The sequence below is a fragment of the Hipposideros armiger genome, unplaced genomic scaffold (genome assembly GCF_001890085.2).
Source record: "Hipposideros armiger isolate ML-2016 unplaced genomic scaffold, ASM189008v1 scaffold_335, whole genome shotgun sequence".
In the NCBI taxonomy this organism is placed as follows: Eukaryota; Metazoa; Chordata; class Mammalia; order Chiroptera; family Hipposideridae; genus Hipposideros; species Hipposideros armiger.
In genome coordinates, this window is record NW_017731685.1 from 1,550,608 (window position 1) to 1,570,107 (window position 19,500).

At 39.8% G+C, this 19,500-nt stretch overlaps 1 protein-coding gene across 5 annotated transcripts in view; it reads right to left on the minus strand.

Moving 5' to 3' along the window:
• Positions 1–19,500, minus strand: part of PGM5 (phosphoglucomutase 5) — a 183,986-nt gene that overhangs the window by 144,224 nt on the left and 20,262 nt on the right. For all 5 annotated transcript variants that reach the window (XM_019661118.1, XM_019661120.1, XM_019661119.1 and 2 more), the window contains exons 2-4: positions 10,368–10,530; positions 4,245–4,391; positions 1,090–1,215 (exon numbers count right to left, since the gene is read on the minus strand). In XM_019661118.1, coding sequence (XP_019516663.1) covers positions 1,090–1,215; positions 4,245–4,391; positions 10,368–10,530 — 436 coding nt within the window. The remainder of the gene's footprint in view (positions 1–1,089; positions 1,216–4,244; positions 4,392–10,367; positions 10,531–19,500) is intronic.

Here is a 19,500-nt window from a genome sequence, read left to right on the forward strand (position 1 = left end):
AATTAGTTTAGGGAAATGTGCTTGGATTTAGTGAGTAGAAAGGATGAAAAAGAGTTACAACCTCATTTTCCATAGTATGACATCAGTAATGCCCAAAATTGAAAAATCAACAAGAAGTAGTATATTCATAATATTGAGTAATAGAGAGATAAGTACTTTAAAACAACTAAGTTTTTTAAAAGTTGCCTCTAGTAAGCAGGAAATTGGGGGAAGAAGTTTGGGATAGATTTTTTCACAATGAACTTTGAACTATTTGACTATTTAAATTATGTGCAAGGGCAGGCCGAGTGGCTCATTTGGTTAAGAGTTAGTTTAAGAGCGTGAGCTCTGAGCAACAGGGCTGCCGGTTCGATTCCCACATGGGCCAGTGACGCTGCACCCGAGCTGAGCTGCCTCTGAGCTGCCAACAGGTGGCAGGATGGCTCAGCTGGTGAGAGCACATGCTCCTAACAACAAGAGTGCCTGTTCAATGGTGGGCTACACCTGACCGCAACTATGACTGAACTAGGCACCTTGAGCTGAGCTGCCACCCAGATGGCTCAGGGGATAGAGCATGTGCTCTTAACAACAAGGCCGCTGGTTCAACTCCTGCATGGGATGGTGGCTACGCCCACCTGCAACTAAGATTGAACACAGCACCTTGAGCTTAGAGGCCATGAGCTGCCGACGGGCAGCCAGATGGAGACTGGTGCCCTCCACAACTAAGATTGAAGAACAACAACTTGGCTGGTCCTCCTCCCCAATTCCCCAACTCTGTTCCCCTCCCTCAATTCCCCAATTTAAAAAAAAAAAACAACACAACTATGTGCATGTACTGTGATCAAAAAAAATTTTTTTAATGATTACAGTTATACTCTGTCCACATCACACTCTAACAACTCAAACTTATTTGTTCAAGCTTTGTTTTCATTTGCATCAAAAGAGAGAAATTAGAGCCCTCAAGTTTTCCAGAGCATTCCAAATATCTGAACATACACATGTTGTGTGAATATCCATGAATCCAACCTTCCTCAGAATCCTCAAAACCCAACATGTGTCAAGGTCTCCTTAACATTTCTTGCCCACCAAAGTACAAGACCACGAGCTTACCTCCATGCATGGCATCAACTCGGATCTTCAGTTGACCAGGCCCAGTCAGCAAACTCTTTATGGCGTTAAAGTCAAAGATGGTCCGAAGGAGATTGAGATAAATATCCACTGGGTCCACTATCTCCACTAGGATAGGAAAGCAAAGGGAAACATCAATGACCATAAACATGAAGAATACTTGGAAGCGTGAAAATGAATCACTACCCTAATACATGGAACTCTGAGCACAATCCCATCATAACCCTACATGTTATGCAGGAGGCAAAGTGTCCATTTATAGACAAAATCACAAATTAAGGCACAATCAAGATGCTACAAATTTTTCAGGTTATCAACGGGTGTAAATAATACCAAGTTATAAATTTTTCTTTGCATGTGAAAAATCAACCAAAATAATAAAGTTGTTAAGATAAAACTGTGCCATTATCCCAACTCACATCTTCTTTCTGTCACCTTCCTGCCAAAAAAATGCACCCACCTTAATGCTAAAAGGCATCTTGGCACACCCACTTGCCTCTCCCATGGGGATCGGCCAAAAAACTGACTCAGATGGCATGAATCAAATCAAGGAGTGACCTCAGTCAGCAGTGACTCCTATTTTCCTAATGTCACTGTGCAAACCAGATCCAGGTTTGGAATTAGTGATGAAGGATATATTCCTGAATCTGTATGAAGTCTGTTGGGTGCCCATTCTAGTAACAATTTTAGGGTGAATGTCAGATATTTCAAAATCCTCATTAAATACAAATGTTCTCTAGTGTCCAGCACCACCCAATGACCAGGAATCCAAAACAAGTCTTTTCCATTTATTTGACAAATACATAAAATCCAAAATACATTACATTTTTCAAACTTGGCAATCAGTACCTAATAATACTCAGAAAGTACTTTTCCTAGAAAAGTTTCTATTTGACTTTAGACAACTTGTCCATGAGCCTGGCTTTTTAAATTGGCAGTTAAATTGTGAAACTTATGTATATTGTTTTTTCAAATGTTTCAAATACATAGTACTTTTGAATCCTGAAATACGTAAACCTGCACTGAATATATTACCAATATACCTTTAATAACTTTCAGTAAATCCAGGTGCAATATTGAATGGATGATATTTTAATATGTAATATGAAACTATCTCTTCACCTGGTCAAATATAAATCTAAAAATATTTTTCCTTGCACTTAAATCATTGTAGTATATGTGTCCATTCAAATATAATGCAATTACTTTTTAAGGAACAGATAGTTTTTAGTCATCTTTGATGTGAAGAGGATATTAATCTATAAAATTAATAAAAAATTAAACTCTATGAACTATCCACCTAAAATGGTTAAAACGGTAAACTTTATGTTATGTACATTTAACCACAACAAAAAAAAATTGATCTATAAAAGACTTGAATACATTAAAAGTTTTATTTATTCTGTAGTATAAGATAATATTGTTGGCAATTTCATTCTGGTTCTTAAATTCTTGAAACACCTGCCTAAGTAGATTTGGTATTTATAGCTGGTAACACATGATACCAAACAGAAATGTAAAAAGCAAGGCAGCATACAGAATTCAGTGAAATTCAAAAGTTCACATCACACAGTTCATGTGCTTGACTGTTTAAGGTGAAATGCCAAGGACTGATTTGTCGCCAATGAACTCAAGCCCTGCTCAATATTTAAAGCCACAAGAACACAGCACAAAAATTATCCCAAACAATTATCTGCAAATTCTTTTGGGGCACCAGGGACTCTCCCTACCCACCTCCCAGTATCTGTACCATTTTTTAAAAACTCATCAGACTAGCAAAGTGGCTGCAGCAATGGGCCTGGATCTGAGCTCACCAAAGATCTGGGTCTCTTGAACAACTAAATAATTTGTGAAGATAGCAAAAATAAATAAATAAATAAATAAATAAATAAATAAATAAATAAATCTTCTTCCTGATGGTAATGTCTGATTTTTCTCAGTCACCTTATTGTCCTGTCCTTCCAAACACATGTAACCAAGCATATTTAATCATTTTGTTTAATATAATATTTCCCTGGTTTTGAGCTGTCAAATCATTGTGTGTGTGTGTGTGTGTGTATGCGTGCACACGCTCACTTCCAACTAGATTAATAAAAGCAGGCATACATTGCTTCTCTTAAGCATCACATGGCTTTGAATTAGTTTCTGCTGACTAGCTAAGTAAGCAATTGACTCAAAATCTTTCAAGAAAAATGTAATAGAGTTGGCCCAACACTGTGACCCCTGACCAGTTTATTTCAAGCGCTTCCCTGTCCCTACAGTACCATGTGGCCATGAGCCAGGTAGTTCATCCTTTTAGCTCTGTTAAATTACTTGGATACCATCTTAACACAAACTGTATTTAAGCTTCTAGGGGCACCGAAGGAGTAAAAAAAAACAAAAATGTTCATTTTATTCCTCCTTGTATGCCTTCTAGGAAAAGAAAAACAATAGGGTAGAATAGAGAGGAAGTGATATGCACACACGTGGTATTAATGTTGTTACATGATTCAATATTAATCTATACATTGAAAGATTATAATCTGAGTACTTTAGAAGTTTTATTTACTCTACAATATAGGATGCTATTTTTGGCAATTTCATCCTAGTTTTCTAATTCTTGAGCCATTTGCCTAAATCCATTTGGCAATGAGTTTCTTGGTAAAATTTCCTGATACAATGCTTGATAAAGAGCAGATAATCAGTAATTGTGCATTGAAGCAAGATGAAATGCATGGTTCTGGCTTGGAAAAGGAACGCCCACTTTCCATGGGAAATTTCAACAACCCCACTGCAGTGTTGGGTCTCCTCTTAATTATCTAAAGTATCCCGGCATCTTCACCTTCACTGCTTAGGAACGCAAAGACACGTTCTGGCATTCGCAGCCTGCTCTTGGAACACTGTATAAGAGTCAGCCATGAAACCTTCCCTATGTATAAAATGATAAAGCGTTTAAAAGTGGTTTTTGAAAGTGGCCCGTTCTGAATATCTTGGCTGCTCTCATTTCCCTGTGCCCCACATTCAGATTACGTCTGTTTATCAAGTGTCACCCCCGACACTGATAATTCCATTGCTTTTGTGTGTGCATTCCCCTGCAGATAGCAGAGTCACCTCCATCCACAGAGTTCATCGGACTTCTTCAAATTATAAGCTATTACCTCTAAATGGTTTGAATTTGTTCTCCAGGTCAAATTCTTGTCTTCCTAGTCGAGATAGGTCAATTCGAAGATCAGGACATATGGCATATTCCTCAATTGTTTTGCTGATCTGATAGATTTTGTCTGAGACAACATCTGGCGCAGGACCTAAAATTTGAAAATAATGCACCACCAAAAATAAATGTATTTAAAAGTTCCATCAGAGAAATGTTACCTCCTCCTCTACCAAACAGGAGAAAGATTTATACGTTCACAGTTCAATTATGCTTGATATTTCTTATGCTGTATACATTCACGATGTAGGAAATTTGGTCAGCCTCACCTATTCTATGAAGGCTAATAACCTACATGTTTGTTTGTTTGAATCCACTTCTAAGCAATGATACGTCTCCCCTAAAAATAGTTTCACACCTGCCAGGGAGGCCCGGTTATGTAATCAGCTTTATTCAGGATATGAGACACAAACAGGATATGCATTTGACAGAAGTGAGGGATTCCAGATTTAAACTGCAGCTTACCAAGTGCACCTAGAGGAAGCAAATATGATTTCTACTCCCAGGTCCGCTGCCCTCGTTGGTACGTGAGTTTACCAGGGTAAATTATTTTCCCCAACTCACAGTCTCTACTGACTCCCAAGTTTTTAAAATGAGGTTTAACTAAAAGTATATGATGCATTTGCTCACAAGGTCAGGTTGACAATTAAACTGTAACAGACTTTAAATGAATTGAACATAAAATCAATAGTTGTCCTCCTTTAGCTTTTCTTGTCTTTTTAACTTTTATATCTTATTTTTAATTTTTAAAAATCAAATTTATTGGGGTGACATTGGATAGTAAAATTATATATTATATCTTAATGTGAGCCACTTTAAATTTTTTGCAACAAGTTTGGGAATCAAATAAATAAGTAGATTGAAAAATCTAAAATATAAAAGATGGATGGATGGATAGGCATACAGAGAGATAGGTGATAGATAGCTTTGTGTATTAATTTCACTCACCAACTATATTTTAACTTTCTACTGAACACAAATTATTTCTTGATTTCCTTTATATCCCAATCCTTAGAGCTGCACTGTCTAATACAATAGCCACTAGCCACACATGGTTATTAAGCATTTGAAATGTGACTAGTCAAACTGAGATGTGCTATAGTTGTAAAATACACACCGAGTTTTGAAGTTAGTAGAAAGACTGCATTAATAATTTTATAGCAACATGTTGAAATAAAAATATTTAGGATATATTAAGTTAAATAAAATATATTATTCATTTCACCTGTCTCTTTTTACTTTTTTTTTTTTAATCTTTACTGGGGAATTGGGGAGATGGGAACAGCGCTGGGGAATTGGGGGAAGGGGAACAGACAAGTTGCAGTCCTTTTTTTGTTCTTCAGTCTAGTTGTGGAGGACGCTGCCTCACTGGCCCAAGTTGGCACCATCATTGTGCTCTTCCCGGGCGAGGCAGATAAGTCGCCGGCTTCTGGACTGCTGCTCACGGAGGCTGCTGGCTACACATGGTAGCCCATGGCAACCCACTGCAGCAGGGGCTGCAGCCTATGCCGTCGCCAGCAACTCACGGCAGCCCAGCTCCAAGTTGAGCTGTTGTTCAGCATCTTAGCTGTAGAGGGCAGTGTCACTGGCCCTCATATGTGGGATCCGAACCGGGGCCCTCTGGCATCCCAAGCCAGCTCTTAACCATCGCGCCACTCGGCCGGCCCCTCTTTTTACTTTTTTATGTGGCTACCAGAAATTTTAAATTACATATGTAACTCACAATATATTTCTATTGGACAGTACTGCTTTAGAGCATAACACTAATACTGCCTCCCAAAAAATACTCATTGAACATATAAAAAGGAATAGTGCCCAAGCTCATTAAATTGCATACATTATATATGTGCAAGTTTTTGTATACCAATTACACCTCATTAAAGCTGGGGGGCGGGGGGGAGAGGGAGGAATAGCAATAGCACCATTCCAGTAGGTGGAAAAGAGCCTAGTAGATTGTACTGACATTTTCTTGTCCTGTAGGAAAAGTGAGGGCCACAAAGAAATAAACATAGCCCTTCTCAACTTGACTCCTTACCATTTTTTACCCTTTTGCAAAGCATAAGACTCTCTCTTCTTTTTAGGTCCTTACTAATAGAGAAGGGATTCTCTTCCAGATTTTTAAAGGGCTGGATTATTCAGTAATTTAGTAAATATTTAAGATTCAGTAAAGCTCAATTTGGGTTTGGTTGCATATTTATATTTATAATTTTTGACACTGCATTCCTTTTTGGGCTAATGTAATGTGTATGTTTGATTCTTGATCACTCAAAAAAATCACAAACATTATAACTTAATAAAGAAGACAGAATTTCAAGCAAAAAAAATAGTCTTATTCAGTTTTTGCATTTTTATGCAAAACTAATGCTTACCAGATTGGAGAATGCATAAATATCTCCTTGCCCCCCAACGCCACACTATGTGCTAGGGCTGTCTCCATCAGTTTTCTAAAGTCTAAGTTTTATGACAAAGCACACTGATTTCCAAAAGTAAAACAAGATTCTAGCACACTAGATAATTTTCTAGGGTGCCACTCAACTACCCACGTTGATAGCCTCAGAACTCATCAACTGCCTCTGCATTCTTTGACATCTTCCACTCCAATGGCTTTCTTCTTCATTTTCGTCAATGCCTGGTATAGGCGTTCCTTAAGTATTATGGTCTCTTGAAATCCTTCTCTCAAAAATATCAAATATCAGTGTCCTCAGCCCATCCACCCTACTCTGTACCTCTGCTGAATCCACTCATCATTGCTGTTCTAACGCCCATCAGTACATGATTACTCTCAGGCCATCAGTCCATTCTAGTGTCACTGGTCTCATCCGAGGCAGGAACCCACCATTTGAGCTATGCCTTTGGTAGCATAATGGCAACAAGCCAACAATTATTGCAACTTACATATACCACGTGTCATACTTTATATGGAATTTGGTACTCACAAAAAACAGATGAAGTAAGTATTATTATTACCCCCTTTTTCCAAATGGGGAAACTGAAATTGGAAAAGGTGACCTTAACCAAGGTCACATCACTGGTAATTGACAGAGGCTGGATTGGAATCCTAGTAGTCTGATGTCAGCTCAGACACTCTTAACAACTCTTGGTGCTCTGCCGTGCCCACCCAGCCATTCCCCAAACCCGGGACATCACCATCATCTGTTCCCATTGATGCCATTCCCAGACTTCCCTGCATTGCTGAAGGTAGTCATAAAATTATACAAACTGCTTTCCCCTAAGAATGATGGTTTAACTGCACCCTGGTCCTCAAAACTTCTCACAAATTCTCAACAAATTTCCCAGAATACCTTTTACAAAATATCTCCATTTATCCCAAGTTCCTTCTCTAGTCTTGCCTCATTATCTTAGCAGGCAACCTTTATTCTTACTTTCTTTTAAACAGATATAGGCAACTATTCCCAAAACTTCCATTCTGCACCCCTCCAGCTTGCTTCTTTCCCTCTCTTTGCCTTCTTACTCAGAAGTTCTGTCCCCTTCTTGGAATCTAGGTTTTGAACGAGCTCCACAGCTGACTAGTTCTGTGACACTGGTCATTTTTTTAAACCATTTTATTCCTTGGTGACTTCATCAGGTTGTTGTGAGGATTAAATAACATGATCTACGTCAAGTTCTGAGTATGAAGTCTAGCATATTGTAAGTATTAAAAAAAGATCACTATTTTTATTATTGATTTCATTTGGGCTCTAGCATCGTCCCCTTTACTTAAAAACATGCTCAGAACGGTCCTGTTTTCTAAGTATATTTTAAAAGCAACATAGCTCCAGATGTGTCCCATTTCCCTGGATGTGCTTGCTAATTCTATACAGTTAGCCTTTTAACTCGTTTCATAAGATGTATCTGTATGACACACAATAGAAGAGATGAATGCCAGAAACTTCAGATGAAGGGTGTCATGGTAAAACTTATTCTGCTTAGAACAAGAAGAAACCAACGGCATCTCTCTATGCCATCGGGAATGTTCGTTGTATCAATGATGCCAACACATTCAAACATGAAGAATTAAATACAAAAGGAGGAACATGCAGCATAGCTAAAGGCTAAATGATAAGTTCAATCGCCTCCCCCTATTCAAGGTATGGCGGAATGGGTTACATTACCTCCTGTAATTTAGTCTATAAAATGGGTATTTAAATAATACCTTCTTCCGTTATGTCTCACAGGATATCACAGAGATGACTAAGATGCTTTTGCAAGATATAAAGCAGATATTAATTTCAAACGCTTACTTGAAATCTATTGTTTAGTTTGGCAACTTATGTATTGCATTTCTCGACAAGTTGCCATTTTCTGAGCCCATTCAATTTCCTGTGTTATTAGTGTATAGAATACCTGTACAGTGCCTAGTTTTTCCTGAAACATTCAGGAGCTGCTGCAAGACTAGCTATAGATCCTATGCGTGCTTTTCAGTGAAGCAGAGCTTCTCTAAACATGCCTTCAAAGACAAGGCACTTCATAAGGTGGGCTTTTTTTTTAAAATGCTTAACATGAATAAAGTTCCTGGTTTGGATAATGTCTAAAATGGCTGCAAGGAGGGGAAGATAATGTACCTTCCCTTGAGGATGTGCTGTTTTGTCTGGGGCCAGTAACAATTCATAAAGGTACTGGTAACTGTTGTTGGTTAAAATTCAGCTCCCACCCATGTAAACACTCAGAGAGTACTCTAGATTAAAAGAGATTTAAGAGACTTAACCAAATGCAATGCATGGTTCTGAGATAAATCCTGTTTTGAACAAAATAGCTATAAGTGACATTTTGGGGACAACTGGGAAGTTTTTAATCTAGATAAATTTTTTGATGATATTTAGAGAATTAGCCTTATTTTGGTTAGGTGTGATAATGTAGTTATTTATATAAGGGTGTGTCTTTCTTTTTAAGAAATACATTCAGAAATATTTAGTGTGAAATGTCTTCATGCGATAATTTATCTTAAAATTCCTCAAGGAAAAAAAGATTGGCAATATGGGGAAGGGTTGTAATGGACACATGATATCCATTTATTATTCTCCCTACTTTTACATATGTTCAAAACATTTTTAATTCACCCCTATGCACATATCTCACCCCACTGGGGCCTCCAAACTATAAATTTCTGTAAATAAAAGAAAAAAATAATGTAAGTCTAAGCATTTCAGTGAAAGAAAGTCAACACTCCTATAGGAAAGAGAGAGTCCAGGACTTAAGCTAAAAGGTCATTTGTCTGACTCTGAGCAGCCATGTGACCTTGAGCAAATAACAGCCTCTCAGGACTTTGATTTGTTCATCTGTAAAATGACAATATGTCTAAATGACTTTGAGGGTATACTCAACTTTAAAATCCAGAGTTCTTCCATATCAGATAAGCATCGACTATTCAACTGTTTTACTGTGCTGAGGAGTGCAGGGGACCAAGAGACAAAATGGTTTCAAGATCCCATTATGTCACTTCCTTGGCCTGTCACCTTGGGTACTGTGATGGTTAATTTTATGTGTCAATTTGACTGGGCCACAGAGAGACCAGATGTTTGATTAAACATAATTTGGGCTGTTTCTGAAAGAGATTAACACGTGAATCAGGAGGCAAGTAAAGCAGACTGCCCTCCACAAGATGGGTGGGACTCATCCAAATCCACTGAAGGACTGGACAGTGCAAAAACAACTGAGGAAGGGAGAATCCTCTTTCTCTGCCTGACCGCCTTTATTTTAAGCTGACACTTCGGTCCTCTCCTGCCTTCAGACTTGGACTCAGACTGGAATTTACACCATTAGCTCTGCTGCTTCTCAGGCCTTTGGACTCGGATAAGAACTATTCCATCATCCTTCCTGAGTCTCCAGCTTGCTGACCGCAGGTCTTGGGACTTCTCAGTCTCCATAATCATGTGAGCCAATTCCTTACAACAAATCCCTTTATATACTATTGGTTCTGTTTCTCTGGAGAGCCCTAATACAGGTACCTCATTAGATTTTTCTGAGCCATTTCTTCCCCACCTTCCTTGTCTACCATCAGGGGGGTCATGGTAAGATTTTAATAAAAGAGGAAAGAAATTATGATGATTAAGGCATATTCTGAACCACATACCTCCATTGGCAACATTAAACTTCACTCCAAATTCCCCCCCTGGTCCTCCAGGGCAATGGCTGGCTGTTAGGATGATGCCGCCAGCTGCCTTGATCTTTCTGATAATGCAGGAAACAGCAGGTGTTGACAAGATGCCATTCTGTCCAATAATCAGTCGTCCAATCTAGACCAGGCAAGGAAAAAAATCAATCCAGTTACATGGGATTGAAATACTTTTCAAAGGAAAAGTGCCCCAGGCTCTGTTAACACATAGTAAATCACTTGGCAAAAGGAACTGAGTGGGCTTTAGGTTAGAAGATGTGGAGGGTAGCGGGGTTTGGGCCTTGTCTCCTCTGCCCAATGTCTCCAAGACCATTTGGGACACCCACAGCTCGCAGTCAGTTATTAACCTATAAATTGAAACTGCCTCATTGGTTTTCAGTAGTTTGAAACATCTGCTTTTGATGACCAAAGGGTTAGCTTGAACCACACAAGAAGTTCTTAGTTTGTTAGTGGCTCAGAAACTGCACATTAACATGCTAGAAATTACAAGAAAAAAGAAATGGAGTAATTCTATGCTTCATCCCCTCCTCTGCCTCAGCATGAGCTCACACAGGAGGGGACCTGACTTACTATCCAGCCTCGTTGTCAGGGGCCATATTTTTAATGCACTTGGAATGACCATTCTCCTGAAGGCAGGAACTATTTCTGCCACTAAGTGACACCATGTGCAGGACACAGTGGGGAAACTACTCAGTCATACCAGGCAGAGATCTGGAAGCCATCCACTGGTGTGGCCAGACTCTTTCTATAGCTATAAAACTGACTTTTAAAAAAACAGTTACTTGGTATGGTTTGTTTTAAAATAGGGCCCAATGTCATCCAATCCAGTGGTTCTCAAATGTTGCTACAAATTTTTTTTTAATTTATTGGGGTGACATTGGTTAGGAAAATTACATAAGTTTCAAGTGTATGCCTCTAGAATACATCATCTATATATTGCATTGTGTGTTCACCACCCAGAGTCAGTTCTCCTTCCATCACCATATATTTGACCCCCTTGACCCTCCTCTACCACCCCCACATCCTCCTTACCCTCTGGTAACCACTAAACTATTGTCTATGTCTTTGAGTTTTTGTTTCTTGTTTGTCTTGTTCCTTGGTTGCTTTCATTTTTATATCCCACATATCAATGAAGTCGTATGGAAATGTTGCTACAAATTAGAATCACTAATGAAGCCTAGAAAATTCCCAATAGTCAGACTGCATCCCAGACTAATTATATTGGAATCTCTGGGGGTGGGATCCAGGCATTTGTACTTTTTTAAAGCTCCACAGGTGATTCCAATGTTCAGCCAAGTTTGGCGATCAACCCCCTTGCCACTCAAAGGACTAGCTGCATGACCATCACCTGAGAGCTTGGGAAAAATGCAGAACCTCAAGGCCCACCCAAGACCTACTGAATAAGAACTGGTAACTTATCAAGATGCCTCCCCTCCTTTCAGATAATTCATTTGTCCCTTAAAGTTTGAGAAGTCCTGATGTAGCCCACAAGCCAAGGCAAGCTCTAGCATCCAGCTCAATAGCAAAGTGACCCTGGCACCAACAATAGCACTGCTAGAGGTAGATCACTGACCAAAGGTGACAATGAGGGAAGATACAGAAAAAATATACTATAGAGAACAAACAAAAGAGCTCCAAAAATAAATCAGTCTTGGGATGATTTAGTATGGAAAGGTCCACATACCACAATATCCCCAGAGTACATAGTTTTGAACGGATGAGGCAGATTATAAACAAATAAGCATAATAATAATTATTATTATAAATTGGATACATATTAGGAAGGAAATCAGCAGGGGTCTATGATGGAGAATAATGGGGCATCAATTTTAATAATAACAATGACAATAATAGAAATGACAGCTAAGTGAGCTTAGATTTTTTTTCTAAGTACAATGGGCATCCATTGAAGGATTTTAAGCAGTGGAAATGACCTGATATTATTCACATTTTAAAAGATCACAGACTGGGCAGTCCAAATGATCTTATTAAAAAGCAAGTCATATTGTGTCAGCAAAACATTCCAATGCCTTTCTTTGTCCCACACCAACCCAAGATAAAACCAAAGTTTTTAGCATAGACTACAAGACCCTACATGATCTGAATAACCCCCACCACATGCCATTCTCCACTCCACGCCCTCCCTCTGCTTCAGTCACACTGGCTGGTTTGTTGTTCCTCAAATGCATCAAGCATAATCAGGACTTTTGCATTTGATTTTCCTGGGCATAGAGCACTCTTACCCAGGTATTCATATGTGGGCCACTCCTGCCATGCTGGGTTTCTGGTCCAATGTCAACTAATCGCACATAGCACCTTTGACAGCCCTGTGTAATACAATGCCCATAAGTCCCTAATTTCCCTGTTGTCTTCTCTTTCCTTTACCCTGCTTTAATCTTCTGTATTATACATGTTACCACATAATATTTTCCACATTATTTATTTCCCCACTGTATATAAGCCTTAAAGAGGTTTGGGTTTGTTTTGTTTTGTTTTTAAAGATTTTATTGGGGAACAGTGTTGGGGAATTGGAGGAGGGGAACAGTGTTGGGGAATTGGAGGAGGGGAACAGTGTTGGGGAATTGGGGAAGGGGAACAGCCAAGTTGTTGTCCTTCAATCTTAGTTGTGGAGGGCGCAGCAAGCTCAGCTCCAAGTCCAGTCATGCCGCTCAGCTCAAGGTGCTGTGTACAATTAGTTGTGAGTGGGCATAGCCACCATCCCATGAGGGAGTCGAACCAGCAGCCTTGTTGTTAAGAGCCCATGTTCTATCCACTGAGCAATCTGGGCAGCAGCTCAGCTCAAGGTGCCGAGTTCAGTCTTTAGTTGCGGGCAGGCATAGCCCACCATGTTGAACATGCAACCCTGTTGTTAGGGGTACATGTTCTCACCAGCTGAGCCATCCTGCCACCTGTTGGCAGCTCAGCAGCAGCTCAGCTCAGACACAGCTACTGGCCCATGTGGGAATTGAACTGGCAACCTGTTGCTCAGGGTTCACACTCTTGAGCAAGCTCTTAACCAACTGAGCCACTTGGCCAGCCCAGGAGTTTTGGTTTTTTTTTTACTGCTATATTCCAAGACTCTAAAACAAACCTAGCATGTAGTAAGTAAACAATAAATATATGTTGAATTAATTAATTGGGGGAAAAAATGAATGAATGGTTGCTATGTGAAAAATTCATTAGAGAGTGACGAGCAGACAGAAGAAGATCAGATGGAAAGCTATTACAGCAGAGCTGAATGTGGATAGTGTCTTGTATTAGGCAGTAGAAATGAAGAGACGTGATTATATTTGAGATCTATTTTTGGAAGGAGAATGAGCAGAAGATGTAGGTGGAATGAAATATGGGAGAGGAAAGCTACGGTAACCAGCTTTCAAGATGGCTCCCAGTGATCCTTGCCTTCTGGCACTCATGTCTCTGTGCAGTCCCTTCCCACAGTGAAAAAGGCAGATCTAAGTGATTAGGAGAATAATGCAGAAGTGATAGTGCGTGATTTCTGAGGTGAGGCCATAAATGACATTGCCACTTCTGCCTTGCTCTCTTGGCATGTCATGAAGACACTCAAGGAGCCTGGTGCAGACACCTTTACGGAGAGGAACTGAGGTCTCCCTCCAACAGCTGGCAGCAATTTGCTAGCCGTGTAGGTGAGCCATCTTGCAGTGTATCCTCCAGCACCAGTCAAGCATTTCATATGACAAAGCCCCATCAATATATTACTATGACCTCATGGAGTCCTCAAGACGGAACAGCCCATCTCCTGTCCCACAGAAGCTATACAAAACAATAAATATTTGCTATTGTTTTAGGCCACTAATTTTGTGGTAATATTTTGCACAGCTTTCTACCTTTAAAACTTGATGAACGGTGGTGCCATTTATCAAGACAGGAAAGACACAGGGCAATAATTACACTCATATTATTAGGCAGAGCCATGATAAATTATGTTCCACATCATTTTGAAAAATGTTCAAAAAACATTTTTGAGAAATGATCCTCATCAAACTATAAAATCATTAAGAAGCTAAATAGCATTAACCTTTTAAGTTAAAGACTGCTCTTGTTAAAGTTTATCTGGTCACTAAGTCATCTCATTGTTACCATGAAACAGGCAATGTAGAAGACCCTGCAGTTACAGATATAATTTAGTTCCTAACCCTGAGGAATAAGTCTGTAGATTCAGGAATCTGAAAAATTATTGTAAATTTTGTTCATAATTTTCTCTCTCTCCCATTTTTTTTTTTAGAATTATTCTTAAAGAAATAATCTTGAAACAGGGAAGATGTATGTATGTGTAATATTTCTTATAGTGGTATTCATTAGAAGTGAAACATTTTAAACAATCCTTATAAACGTGTAAAATGAAGAACCTGTTAAATAAAGTACGATACAGCAACTTATAGAATATTCTTCAGCCATTTAAAAGGTAATTATGAAGCTCGTGCAACAGTGGCAGACTTGGTTCATAGTCCACAAAACGTTATGATACCGTTCCACAGTACAGAGCTGATGCTGAGGAGCAGCTGCCCTGCCAGGGTCAACATCTTCTGGTACCTACATGTGGCCACATGATTAGTTTTCACAATGAGTGATAAATTAGTGTGAGAATGAGAACAGAATGTGTGTTTCTTCTGGGATAAGGATGTTAAGAAGCAGATATGCTTTCTCAACACTGCTTATTTCCCCTTCTACAGACTCAATACAGGTGACCGTGTGGCTCTAGGAGATGCCAGAGCCACAAGATGGAAGGAACCTGGCTGGGTCTGTGCCTCACTGAATAGAAAAGAGTCTTTGCCCACCACCAGGAACATCCACAGTGGACTATTATGTGAATGAGAAATAAGCTTCTCTTATTTTTAAGGCAATAAAAATTGCCTACATTACAGGTTTATTTGCTGTAACAACTTACATGTTCTTAAGAGTTAGAGAAGGAACAGACAATGCTTTAATGCAAAATAAAAAATGCAGAATAGGGGAGGAGACCCAAGATGGCAGAGTAGATAAACACTGGGCCTACTTCCTTCTGTAAACACATTAAAATTACAACTAAATTATAGAACAATCAACCTGGAGAACCATCTGAAGTCTGACTGAACAGAATTTTTATAACTAAGGATATAAAAAAGAAGCCACATTGAAACTGGTGGGAGGGGTGGAGATGTGAAACAGACTGGTCCCAAACCTCCATGTGGCAGACGAAAATTGAGAGGGATAGCTTGGCTGTGGAAGTTCTCCCTGGAGGAGAGAAGGACCGCAGCCCTACTCCAGGCTGCCAGCCCAGAGTACTGGTGCTGAGAAGAGGAACCCCCCACATCTGGCTGTGAAAAACAATGGGGATTACAACCGTCCAGGTGGGCTGGAAGGCTGCAGGAATCCCAGACATCCTTTTAAAGGGCCAGTGCACAGACGCACTCGCAGGCATCCACCTTGAGCTCCGACGGAGGGATGGTGACTCATGAGGCATCAGAGGTATACGGGGAGCAGACTGAGGTGTGTAGCTTTGAGGTGCAGGCTAGAGGACAGTCCCATTTTCCCTATGGGAGGTCCTCCTCCTATGAAGCCGGCAGGCAACTGCCATATTTAATATGTTGAGCCCTCCCCCTATGCTTATGGCCAAATCTGAATCTGATTGGTCTGGTGAGCTCTGGGACTCCACCCTGCTGGCTCACTGGAGCCCCACTCCATCTAACTCCCCCAGCGCCTGAGGCACTTTCTCCATGAGCAGCCAGCCCCGCCCACATTGCACTCTTTCTTGAAAAACTATCAGAGTCCAAGGACGCCAGGCAGGCAGCAACTGGCCTTAATGTGCTCTAAGACTTTTGTTGAGTAGCTCCACGCTTAGCACTGGCACCAAACCAGAGTCTACATTAACCTGGTGACCACAATGCTTCCCATGGTAGTGACACCCTGAGACCCTGCCTCATCCAACTTGCATACCACATTAGGCTTTATCAGCAGCTGAACTTTAAATGAGCTGGCAGGTGGCAGTAGGACTCAGGGTGTCCTGGCTTTCTGTGGAACTACCCTAGGCCTGGTACTGGTGGCACACATCCTCGGTTCACAGCGTGATCTCTCCCACGTGCCTCCAGGTTTAGCATAGACAGCAAAAAACCGGGTAGTCCCCAGCTGTTCATAGGTAGTGGGTAACCTGGGCCTGCACTGGAGCCCCTCCCAAGAGACCCCAGAATCAACATACTTGGGGGTTGGCTTCAGACCATAGCAGAGCACTGCCCAATTAGCCCCACAAGTGCCACACACAAAGGGTGGTCTCAACAGGCACGAGAGCTCATTGGGTAAATCCCACTCAGTGATGTAAGCCCTCTGTACAGCATCCTGTAAGCTGTGGATGTGGCCAAAACCCACAGCTAGTCAGCCTAAGGGCCAATCCCACCCACTGACATGCCGATAGCAATCAAGGCTCAACTATAACAGGAGGGCACACACAACCCACACAAGGGATACTCCTGGAGCACCCGGCTCAGGTGCCAGGGCCCCACAGGGCACCTACTATATAAGGCCACCTGGCCAAGACTGGGAGACATAGCAGATCTACCTAATACATAAAAACAAACACAGGGAGGTAGCCAAAATGAGAAAACAAATAAATATGTCTCAAATAAAAGAGCAGGAGAAAACTCTAGAAAAAGAACTAAACTAAATGGAAGCAAGCAACCTACCAGAGACAGAGTTCAAAACAGGGGTTATAAGGATGCTCAAAGAATTTAATGAGAACATCAGCAAAGAGATAGCAAGCATAAAAAAGGACATAGAAACCATAAAAAAGAACCGGTCAGAACTGAAGAATACAATTACTGAAATGAAGAATGCACTAGAAGGAATCACCAGTAGAACAGATGAAGCAGAGGATCGAATCAGCAATCTGAAAGACAAGGTAGCAGAAAACACCCAATCCAACAGCTAAAAGATAAAAAAAATTTTTTTAAATGAGGATAGTTCAAGATACCTCTGGGACAAAATCAAGCATAACAACATTCACATCATAAAGGTACCAGAAGAAGAAGAGAAAAAGCAAGGGATTGAGAACCTATTTCAAGAAAAATGACTGAAAACTTTCCTAACCTGGTGAAGGAAATAGACATGCAAGCGCAGAAAAAATAGAGTCCCAAACAAGATGAACCCAAACAGACCCACATGAAGACACATTATAATTAAAATGGCAAAGGTTAAAGACAAGGAGAGAATCCTAAAAGAAGCAAGAGAAAGACAACTAGTAATTTATAAGGGAGTTCCCATAAGATTGTCAGCTGACTTCTCAACAGAAACTTTGCAGGCAAGAAGGGAATGGCACAAAATATTCAATGTGATGAAAAGCAAGGACCTAAAAACAAGACTACACTACCCAGCAAAGCTATCATTTAAAATAGAATGACAAAGAGTGTCCCAGACAAGAAAAAGCTAAAGGAGTTCATCACCACCAAACCAGTATTACAAGAAATGTTAGAGGGACTTCTTTAAGATGGAAGGGGGGGGGGAGATCAAAATTATGAATAATAAACTAGCAATAGCTATTTTACATATCAACAATTATTTTAAATGTAAATGGATTAAATGCTCCATTTAAAGGCATATGAGGACTGAATGGATAAGAAAACAAAACCCTTACATATGCTGCCTACAAGAGAATTACTTCATATTGAAAAACACATACAGACATAAAGAGATGGAAAAAGATATTTCATGAAAATGGAAACAAATTAAAATATGGAGTAGCAATACATATACCAGACAAAATAAACTTTAAAAAAAGGCTATAACAAGAGACAAAGGATCCATAATCCCTGTTTTGGGTATTTATTCAAAGTACCATTTCGGATTTCAAAACACTACTTCAAGTGAACATGTGCATCCATATGTTCACTGCAGCACTGTTTATAATGGCAAAGATGCAGAGGCAGCCTTCGTGTCTGTCGATGGAAGAATGGATAAAGAGGAGGTGGTACATATATACAGTGGAATATTACTCGGCCATGGAAGGAAATGGGTTCTTGCTATCTGTGGTGGCATGGATGAACCTGGAGAGTATTGTGCTAAGTGGAGTATGTCAGACAGAGACAGATGCAATGTGATTTTGCTTATATGTGGAACCTAAAAAACAAAATAAACAAACAAAACAGAAACAAACTCATAGATAGAGAAAATATTTTGATGGTTGCCAGATGGGAGAGGGATTGGGAGTGTGGGTGAAAAAAAGTGGAAGGGATTAAGTACAAATTGATTGTTACAAAGCAGTCATGGGGATGTAGTGTATAGCATAAGGAATATAGTCAATAATATTGTAATAACTATGTATGGTGTCAGATGGGTACTAAATTTGTTGGGGTGATAGATGGTTTGGGGTGGGGTGCAGGGTTAAAAAAGTGAAGAGATTAAGAAGTGCAAATGTGTAATTACAAAATAATGACAGGGATGTAAAGTAAATCATAGGGAGTATAGTCAATGATATGGCAATAACTAGTATAGTGCCAGGTGGGTACTAGACTAGTCAGGGAGGGAGACACTTCTTAAATAATGTAAATGTCTAACCACTATGATGTACCCCTGAAATTAATACAAAATACTGAATGTCAACTGTAATTGAAAAACTTAAAAGGGAGGGGGGAAAGGCGAAGGACAATAAGAGGATCAAATTTCCAAGCATAAAACAAATAAGTGATGGGGATGTAACACACAGCATGGGGAATATGGTTAATAATATAGTGACAGTATACTACGGTGTCAGATGGTTTCTAGACTTCTCATGGTGATCACGTCTTTAGATATATAAATGTTGAACAACTATGGTGTACCCCTGAAACCCATATAATATTGTATGTTAGCTATATTTTTAATAAAAATCTTTTAAAAATTTTTATTTATTTGTTTATTTTTATTGTGAAATAAACATTTTTAATTAGTTTCAGCTGTACAACATCGTGCAATGGTTATACTTTTTACTCCTCAAAGTGACAACCCCTCCCCCAATCCGCCGCCCCACTCACCCCCCCATCCCCCATATCATACATATCTATTAAAATTCCCTTGACTCCACTCCCACACTGTACACCACATCCAATATATATATATATATATATAT